At 39.1% G+C, this 10,960-nt stretch overlaps 1 protein-coding gene across 1 annotated transcript; it reads right to left on the reverse strand.

Moving 5' to 3' along the window:
• Window positions 1-257: 257 nt before the first annotated feature.
• Window positions 258-4,790, reverse strand: LOC110154569 (neurexophilin-2). Its single transcript, XM_055160360.1, has 3 exons — window positions 4,781-4,790; window positions 4,513-4,676; window positions 258-1,061 (listed from the first exon to the last, which is right to left on the reverse strand). The coding sequence occupies exons 1-3, from the start codon at window positions 4,788-4,790 to the stop codon at window positions 258-260; spliced, it is 978 nt and encodes a 325-aa protein (XP_055016335.1).
• Window positions 4,791-10,960: the final 6,170 nt, after the last annotated feature.

Here is a 10,960-nt window from a genome sequence, read left to right on the forward strand (position 1 = left end):
CTTTACATTCTTTCCTCTTAAACTGTGAGGGTGAGTACAATATTTACAGAAAGAAATGGAATCAAAACAAATACAAAGTTGGAAATTATATTGGAGTCATCCAAACAGCATCTCAACCATAACTGTGAGTATATTTTTAAATTTAAATCCACAATTCACAGCAGTTTTGGAGAAGCAGAAATAACCGTCCACTGCCTCTTCAATATAGTCCATTGTCTATACGTTTGATATTTCTGTCCAGTCCAGTCTTGCCATTACTATCCAAAGTAAGGGTGTTCGCTTTGAAAGTTGTAGTCCGGACACACTTTTTGCACCAGCTTGTAGTCGATGCTGAAGAAGGAGATGAAGATGCAGATGACTTTGAAGGGTTTTGCACATAGCCAGGCAGCGTGGGACTGGGTATGCTCCGTGAAGCAGGTCTGGGAGGGGTCGTACAGGCAGGGTTTGGGCTTCTTGGATCTGTTGGTCTTTTCGTACTCCACTCGGCAGTTGAAAGTTTTCACCTCTTTGGGATCGACGGTGGATTGCTGCGTCTCTTGAATCTGCACCTCTTGTTGGGTGTGTGGGTGCACGGGTGGCTGTGACAAAACCTCAAACTCCACCACTTTGGTTGGGGGCACGATGCTGACGGAGACGTTGCCGAGACTGGACGAATTGTGCCGGAAGTAGACTGTGAAGGTGCCGTTGATGTGGTCTACGATTTTGCCCGTAACCAAGAGACTGAACTTCACCGTCTTGACGTTGAAGTAGAAATCACCCCACCCAAAGATTTTTTTGGTCTTCATGGCCGTCTTTAGCAAGGGTTTGCGTTTGGAGCGGTAGCCTGTCTGGTCGAGGAGGAGAGACTGGTTCCTTCCATCGTATGGGTTGTAGAAGTTGTAAGTGGGGGGCTTGGTCTTCATGGGGGTCTGGTCTATGGAGGTAGAGAAGACCCTTGTTTGGTAGGGGGGCTTGACCACGCCCCCTGCTGCCCCGCCCACTGCGCTGTACGGAAATGTCTTCATCACCGAACCCACCGGACCCAGGTCTGAGAAATCCACTTGCTTCTCCAGCCCTTGGACCTACAATGAAAAGAGTTGAAAAAAAAAGAAAATAATGTTATCAATGAACCAATGACTGGGTAATTCCAAAAAGTACAACATGAAGTACCATACATGAAAGATAATTATAGTCAATATTCAGTTCTTATTTGATTCAACTTTGACACTGGAACAGATAACTTCCTGCATGTTGAATGAACAGTAGTTGGATATTTTTTTTTTAGCACACTTGACATGTAAAGCACTTATGTTCAAGTTATGATCAAGATTTTAATGAAACAATCTCATAAAATAGCAATCTGCATATCATCATAGAAGTATTATTATTATACAAGTATTTCTTGGTTCTTGGCTCCTAAAATATGAATGTATGATGTAGAACACTTTTTCCCCTCTTCTGATTTATTGTAAAGTGTGAATTTGCGATATGTTCAGTCTTTTCTTTTTGTAATTTATTTTTGTGCTTTTCTGTTTACTTTTGGCACCATCTCCTCTATTTATGTATTAAAGTTTCATTTCAATATATTTTAACAGTTTTTGTATACTTTATTCATGTTAGAGTAGTTAACCCTTATGAGATCTCATTTGTATACACATTTGTAGTAATTCTGTAAACTAACTCAGTTACAGTTAAACTTTGGACAGACTAAGTGAGTTATTTTGTAGTACTTTGAAATAATAATAACAATAATAATTATTATTATTATTATATATATATATATATATATATATATATATATATATATATATATATATATATATATATATATATATATATATATATATATATATATATAAATTTGGTAGTCAAAGATTGATATAATTTGAACATTACCACCTACATTTATTTGTTTGTACTTGCTTTTTTATGTAAAATTATTAGTCTTTTTTTTTTTTCTTTTTTTTTTTTTTTTAATAATGTTGATAATGAATAATTGTCTTAAATGATTTTGGCTACTCTACCCACTAATTCCTGCTTAACTTTTTTATATGCAGTGTTGGGAAAGTTACTTTTAAAATGTATTCCCTTACAAATTACAGATTACATACCCCAAAATGTAGTTTGTAACATAATCCATTAAATTACTTAAAGTGAGTAACATAATCTGAATACTTTGGATTACTTGATTTGCTGTAGAGAAGCAAAGACTCGGACATCTTCACATAAGATGTTTTATCTGCTAAAAGACAATAAAAAGCCCAGACTTTCCTTAACTGTATTAAAAATATTATTGATAGAAGAGGAGGAGACACGGTCCACACAGCATGATTTAGTCCTGTTAAATTCTGGTTTAGTCCTGGTTTAGACCAGGTTTAGACCAGGTTTAGACCTGGTTTAGACCAAGTTTAGACCTGGTTTGGACCTGGTTTAGACCTGGTTTAGTCCTGGTTTAGACCTGCTTTAGTTCTGCTTTAGACCTGGTTTTAGACCTCGCTTAGACCAGGGTTAGAACTGGTTTGGATCTGGGTTTAGACCTGATTTTAGTTCTGGTTTAGACCTGGTTCAATGTCCGGCAATGAGTGGAATTACCAAACAAAACAAAACAAAAAAAACGGAATAGCCCAAAATGTGAAAACAGGAAAATACCTCCATGTAATACATTTATTTCAACAAAGTAACTGTAATCCAATTACCACTCACTGAAACAGTAACTGTAACCGAATACAGTTACTCATAATTTGTACTCTGATTACGTAACTCCAGTACATGTAATCTGTTATTCCCCGACACTGTTTATATGATAGGTAATAGACTATATCATTATCACATCACTTGTCATAAACTCCAACTGGAAAACATTGGCTATTGTTTCAAAGTAAATGCATGTCATATTTGATAAAGTATGTCAGTGTGTCTAGAGCTGACACTAAATATTATTCCTTCAGTTGTCTCCTCTTCACACAGTGCTTCGGGTCACTCTGCTGCCGAGGATCTTTTTACTACGAGCCCTGAGGCAGAATTGATGCCGTGTTTCATCTGAGGAAAACAAAAGCATCTATTTTTGTTAACACACTTTAATTCTGTTGTCAGTGTTGCGCTGCAGTGCAAAACAAGTGTGCGTGTGAGCAAATGGATGTGTGCTTTTGTTTGAGGAGACAGCTATTCTGCCTTTAATACACAGCTGAGGTGGGTTTGTGTCTTTCAGCTCTCATCCATCACATCAGTGTCACGGCTCTGCTCACATGCATATACATGTATCCACACACATACAGAAAGAGAGAGAAAGAGAGAGATGGTCCTGCTCATGTACAGGTCTCCACACACAGGGAGACGGACAGAGGGAGAGAGATATGGAGAGGACCCCCCCCGCCCTTATATGCATATACTGTAAATGTCTGCACTCACCACACACGGAGACAGACAGAGAGAGAGAGAGGAGAAAAGAGAAAAGAGAAAAAAAGAGAAAAATGGCTCTACTTGTTTGCATATATATGTCTCCATACACACAGGGATGGGGAGAGAGAGGAAGAGAGACAGGGAGAGAGAGTTGGCCTCTCTCATATTCACATGTATCTACACACACAGGCAGAAAGAGAAAGAGAGAGATCGATGGTCCCACTCATGAGCATATATATGTATACACACACAGGAGAAAAGTGAGAGACAGAGAGAAAGAGACAGAGAGAAAGAGACAGAGAGAAAGAGAGAGAGAGAAAGAGAGAGAGTGCGGGGCAGAAAGCTAGCCCTATTTGTATTCATTTACATGTAACACACCAACAGTGAGAATACAAAAGGCACAGACCATCCATCTGTACATCCATCAGTGAGAGAAAAACATGTGTCAGTGCTTTATCTACACCACACCCATAAATATGCAAGCTGGATGAAGTGTCTTGCCCAAGGCCACAGCAGCAGTATGCACTGGTCAGAGCTTGGATTAAATTGTCAACCTTTGGGTAGGTGTGCAATGGCTTATGTAATTATTTTATTTTGAATTTCCACTTGTTTCACATTGTGAAGTAACTATGTGAAAAAAATAACTTTTCAGATTTGTAAAAAACTCAGTTTTGAGCAAAATTAAAAGGTCCATATTACACTATTTTCTGATCTGTTATGTTTCCTCATCAAAAACATAATTAGAGTTGTGCTTTGTTTTATTCAGAGAGTTCTTCTCACAAACAAAAAAACACTGTTCCACCTTGTGATGTCATGTGGTAATACAAGAAGTGCTACACTGTGTTTTTAGATTACATACAGGTTCACAAGAATCATCTGGATAATTTCAGACCTGAAATTGTCTATCTCTACCTGAACTACTGTTGTGTACCACTGGAGTGGACCCCAAAAACAGACTCAGAACGAGGGCAAAAATGCAAAAAAGAAACAAAGGTTTATTGACGAGGCAGGATAGGCAGTGGAGGAGCGAGGAGCCAGGAGCTGGAATGCCGGAGTCTTCCACAGCGGGAACTAGGAAATACAAAAATGCAGGTAAGTAACAGGAAGCGACGTAGAAACAAAAACTGAGCCGACTGGTAGATCACCATCTAGGAGACGAAACAATCTGGCAGAGTCTGGCAGGAGAGCTGGGCCTTTGTAGCAGGCTTGATTGGAGATGGAAAGCAGGTGCTCCCAGCAGACTCCGCCCACGTCCACACCCAGAAGACTCAGGACAGGCAGGGGCGTGACAACTACAGCTAAAAAGGTAACTGTTAACTTGAAAACTGCCACCACATGACAACACAAGGTGGAACAGAATAATAATAGTTACACAAACATGTGTGAATGAAACAAAACACACCTTTGGTCATGTTTTAGAGGAGGAAACCACATTATAACATGGCTTAAAGCTCACAAGAGTCAATTTTGGGTAATATAGGACCTTGAAACACAAAAATGTGAATGAAAAGACTTGACTGCAGTGCAGCCTGGTATATTTCTATTGTTCCACATCTTATCTTTGATGTCAACACAAGTCTGAGCCTCATTGGGTGTCATCAATCACTGAAGCAAATCAAAAGTCTGTATTTGTCAACGCAGTGGCCCAGAATCCAATATGGCTGCTAATGTCTTCTGCCTTTCAATTAATGTATCTATTTTTTGTGGCTATTCATTAACAGGGCTCACTCCTAAGTGGATTGATTGAGGGCAGGATGAGCTGAGGTTTATTGACCAATGAAGAAATTAATTACAGAGAAAGAGTGAATAGCTCTGACAAATGACCAGTGACTGTGGACACAGACCTGCTGCTGGAGACTAGAACAGGCCCTAACTTTCACAGAAAATAGCAAGTGCTGCTGCAAAGTTAAGTATTTTTTTTACTTTTCTTATATATTGTAAAGTGTAAAATTGCGATATGTTCAGCCTTTTCATTCAGAAATCACTGCTGTGCTTCTGTTTACATTTGACAGCATGAGCTCTATTATCACCTATGTTCTATTAAGGTTTCAGGTGAAGGTTTTTGAAATTTTACATATTTTTTATTATGCTGAAGTAGTTAAGCTTAACTTTCATTCAGATTTCATTTGGACAAAGCAATGTTAACCATGTTACTCTGCAGGAAGAGCCAGGTTGATGAACAAAGAATCTAGCAAATTACTCTTACTAACAATAGACTGTGAGCAAAGGGACATTTTTGACCTAGATTTTTTACGACAGTTGTAACTATTTGAGAACTGTAAAACAAGTGAATAGGAATTTCATGATTTTGTATTTTGACTTTGGAAAACTGGTTTGAATTGAATTACCTGTAAAAAAAAAAAAAACTTCTTCATATAGGTTTTATTGTTAATATCAAAATCAGCAGAATCTTCTCACAAAGTCTCCCTGGCTGTTTAATATAAGGTACTATCATCATCATCAGCTCCAGTCTGTGTTTTAGCTAAAATCATTTTGTTGCAGAGATAATGATTTGAGCAAAATCCAACCTGGGAGAAGACCGCACAAACTGAGCAACATGTTATCAAACAGAATAACTAAATAAATGTTGATAAAAGTTACATAAAGAAGTACTCTCAACTAAAATGTTATTCAAAGCATCATTCGTCCATTAAAGCTGATTTTTTTTATTTCTCGTAAATGAATACAATTCCGTTTTTCTCTCCAGAAAATTTTGTATTTAGTATTTGGTAAAAGTAAAGATTTGTGATTTTATGAGCTGACGTCATTGTTATTAAAAGCCCATGTTGCATACTGGGAAATATTTTGGTCGGAGGCAAGAAACAGGATAGTGGTCAAACACAGTGCGTAACCTCGCATATTTCTCCCCGATAAAGGTAAATTCCTGCTGCATTATCGGATGCACAAATAGAAGCACGGAAGAAGGAAAATGTCTTTTTCGTATTCTGAGTGAAAAGAACCACTAACGGTGAATTAAACGGCTTTCAAACATCCGCAGAGCAAATGTAGAAGATCCTAACAAACCGTGGACTCCAACAAGTTCAACAACACATCGAGACTCTTGGAGGTTTTCATCTTTTCTGCTGTGAATGGCCCAGGAGTTTCCACCAAGTCATTGTGGATATCGCCCAAGTGAATATTTGTCCAGGTAGTTGGCGATTCCGACCAGAAATTTGGTTTGGTCCACCTTTTGTCGGGGTTGAAAAGGGTGATTTGGCTCCATCGATGCTTATGACCAATTTCTGGTCAAACGGTCTTGGGTCCTCTGCCGTTAGAGTGGATAAATAACCAGGATCAATACCCTTTACGTGCTTTCTCGCTCTGTCCGTCATGTTGAATTAGTGTTTCTTGCTGCCGACCAAAATAATTCCCAGCATGCAAAGCGCGCTTTTGTCAACAATGAAACTTGCCTAAACAGGCCCTGTCTAATGCTAATGCTAAATGTAATTAGAAAACATTTGATTTATTGCAAACTTGAGCCATGTGAATCACTATATGAATCTTGGGGGTGGTTTGCTGAGCAGAGGTGGTCCACTCTACTTCACTTTTCTGTTGGACAAAGCTGATCTAAAGCAGTGCTGGTGGACTAATATTTCTTGGATGTGAATACTAGTGCCAAGAGTGGAACTAGTTTGATCGATTTGAAAATCAGGTCCACCAGCATTAAACATAAATGCTATCATAAAACAAGAATTCCTGTTCATAACCCACAGAACATGGTGCTGACAAATGGCTAGTGCCTCCTGAAGATTTTAACATCCCCTGACTAACTTTTGTGTCAAAATACAAACTCCAGGCAGTAGTTCTTGCAATTTTAACCACTGACGATACACGCTGACTTGAGTGTTGAGCCGCCGTTGACAGCAGAAAAAGAAAATCCAAACAATACCAAACAATGGAGCGTACTGAAGAGGGGGGACTTCCTGCTAGTGCCATGTCAGCAGTGTTGTCAGCTAGCTCCGTGTGTTACCATCTGTCAAACCAGCACAACATGGGCCTGGTGCAGTTTTAATCATGCTCGCTCCCACTGTAGCCCCATCATCATAATCCTCAGGCATCTCCACGGCAATATAACACCACAGCCCTCCACTAACCCCAGGGTCAAACACGTACACTTTAAACGGAGAGGTGTACGATTGGCACTAGCCTTTCTAGGGTGAAGAAATTGGCAACAGTCCATAGTCAGCAACTTGAACAAACATCGATTGAATGGGGAAAGATGAACGCGGAGAAGGGGATGGAGAGTAATAAAATGCCAACAGAAACCAATAAATACACGGACTTTCTATTAGCATAAATATGACATTTTTTGTGCTTGACAGTAAATCCATTTCCAGGGTGAGGATTTGTTAGAAGAAATATCTGATATTTTTCCCGACGTGAAATCCATAAGCTATAGACTTTTGCAAAAGAGAGAATGTTGTCTGTAAGGTCATATTAGACAGACACAGGGAGAAACAGGGCTCCATACATTTCTTTACACTGAGGCTGCAATGGGACACAAAGAGCCAGAGGAAGGGTGTATTCAAGAGAAGGGAAACAAATAATACATGGCAGAGCAGCCTTTGCCAGACATTTCACAACTTCACGGTCTAATCTAGTCTAGAGTCTATTCAGTTTCGGCTACCTGGAAAAATATATGAGTTCTGAGGAAGATGTTATTATTTTAATTGACAATTTATTTATTGGGCATTCTAATTTGTCTAAAAATCATTGGTTATTAGCAGTGTTGGGGAGTAACAGATTACATGTACTGGAGTTATGTAATCAGAGTACAAATTATGAGGAACTGTATTCAGTTACAGTTACTGTTTCAGTGAGTGGTAATTGGATTACAGTTACTTTTTTGGAAGAAGTGGATTACAGGGCGGTGTTTTCCTGTTTTCACATTTGGGGCTATATCCCTTTTTTTTTTTTTTTCTCAGTAATTCCACTCATTGCTGGACAGTAAACCACGTCTAAACTAGGTCTAAACTAAACCAGGACTAAAGCAGGACTAAAACCAGAACTAAAACCAGGACTAAACCAGGTCTAAACCAGGTCTAAACCAGATCTAAACCAGGACTAAACCAGGTCTAAACCAGAACTAAAACCAGGACTAAACCAGGTCTAAACCAGGTCTAAACCAGGTCTAAACCAGATCTAAACCAGGACTAAACCAGGTCTAAACCAGGTCTAAACTAGGTCTAAACTAGGTCTAAACTAGGTCTAAACCAGGACTAAAACCAGGACTAAACCAGGACAAAACCAGGACTAAACAAGATCTAAAACAGGTCTAAACCAGGATTAAACCAGGACTAAAACCAGGTCTAAACCAGCTGCACGGACCGTGTCTCCTCCTCTTCTATCAATAATATTTTTAAAGACTCGGCCTTTTCATTTTCTTTTAGCAAACAAAATTTCTTATGTGAAGATTTCCTCGTCGTTGCTTCTCTTCAGCAAATCAAGTAATCCAAAGTATTAAGATTACGTTACTCACTTTAAGTAAATTAATGGATTACGTTACAAACTACATTTTGGGATATGTAATCTGTAATCTGTAGGGCACAGGTGTCAAACATGCGGCCCGGGGGCCAGATGTGGCCCTCCAAGGCCTTTAATCTGGCCCTCAGCTGATTTTCTACTAAAATATTTTAATTATATTTCAATTAAAATATTGGTAATTTTCTGTGGTGTTTATCACAGCAGCAGCTCCAGCATCTCTGTACGTGGCCCCTCCCACCAGAGCAGCACAAATGAAGACTTGTCTCTTTCCAAACGCTCTTAAAGGATGATCGTTTTGACTGTTGACCGTGACACCCTCATCAGAAAAATATCCAACATGAGAAAAGTGGAGCCGAGTGCAGGATTTTACAAGAAAAATTGACTTATTCCTATTTACATACAAGTTCATGTTAAAACATTGTGTTGAAATTAAATTTTTCTTAAAATTTCAGATTGTTCATAATATTTTATAAAAGAAAGAGTTCCACAATTAAAAAAGATTTCTGTAATAGATTTGCGTTTCCTTACAAAAATATTTGAACTTATGTCATATAAACCCCAAAAATAACGAGTTTTCTGATCCGGCCCCTTTGGGATCAAAGTAGGTTGAATACGGCCCCCGGACCAAAATGACTTTGACACCCCTGCTGTAGGGGAATACATTTTAAAAGTAAACTTCCCAACACTGGTTATTAGTGTGTTTCAGTGGTCAAACTACTCCCAGATGACTAACCTGGAGTTGAAATGACTGTGATCAGCTGAAAACTGATGTTGCCTCTTAAAACTACCGTCTGATTGGCTGACTTGGCTCAGTTGTATTCTCACATATCACCACGCTATCTATGATGCCGCCCAGCTTTGGCCTGATAGAAGACCAGAGAGCACACGTGAGCCTTTAGACTGCATACATATATAAATGAACATAGTTAACCCTCTAGCCACCGTGTTCCAAATAGGTTCATGGGGGCACTTCTGGCTCCATCCACTCCACTAACATTGAAAATCACTTTTCGCTTTGAAACTGCTGCAGTGAGCCTTGCCACTTAGGTCTTAAAATGTTCATATTAACCTGTTGATCCTGGTGTTTTTATTTCGCTTTTTTGTTCATAAATAAATTCTTCTTCCTTGTGACAAAGAGGGCCTTTGTCCCCATTTTTCTCACTTTATTTCATTTACATCGATCAACTAAACAGCTAAATAATTACCATCCTGGGTTTGTTTTATTTAGTCTTTGTTTAGTTTAATTGATCACATTCACATAGTTACTTTAAATTCATTTTATTTGGTTATATCTATTAATTTTGCTTAATTTACCACCTTACCTGTGACTCCACATGGTCTGGGAACAAAAGAGGGGGCATGTCTATCGGCAGCCATATTTAGAGGCTCAGGGGGAGATGTTGGCCCAGACCATGTGGAGGGAAACCTCAGATTCGGTTCTTTTTGTTTTATCAAATTGGTTTGTAGGATTTTGGTTTCAGTGGTTCTAGTTGAGTTGGAGCACTGTTTCATTTAAAGGGGGATTTAGGCCTCAGATGAGAAGCGTATGTAGCACACATACAGGAAAACAGGGAAGCTGCAATAATCTAACCTGTGAGTTGGTGCAAACCCAGGGGGAGGGATTTCCTCTCTGGGCGTTATAAAAGTGGAAGCGGTTTGACCAGTCAGGGGATTCACCATCGGTGCAGCTGGGTGCCTGTGGGGTGTTTTCTTTTGTTGCGTTACATTCTGTTGCTTTTCTTTAGTTAAGCACAGTTATTTTTGTAAATATGTATTTAAGTTTGCCCACAACTCTGTCGAGGATGCAATAAAACATTTTTGGTGAAGGTACATTTTTTTCATCTGACTCTTACTTCGACCACTTGGGCCAGCTTCCCCACATTCCTAATATAGAACTCGCTTCAAATTCTCCCCTATAACCGCAAGCCTCATGAGCTTCATTTGACTGGAGCCGAGCACTATGGGTGGCATCATACTCCCTTAGTCCACTTCTTCTACAGTCTATGGGCAGTGTTGGGGAGTAACAGATTACATGTACCGAAGTTACATAATCAGAGTACAAATTATGAGTAACTGTATTCAGTTACAGTTTCCATGA

Source organism: Boleophthalmus pectinirostris, unplaced genomic scaffold, assembly GCF_026225935.1.
Source record: "Boleophthalmus pectinirostris isolate CB_2022bp ecotype Guang Dong unplaced genomic scaffold, ASM2622593v1 HiC_scaffold_3, whole genome shotgun sequence".
Lineage (NCBI taxonomy): Eukaryota > Metazoa > Chordata > Actinopteri > Gobiiformes > Gobiidae > Boleophthalmus > Boleophthalmus pectinirostris.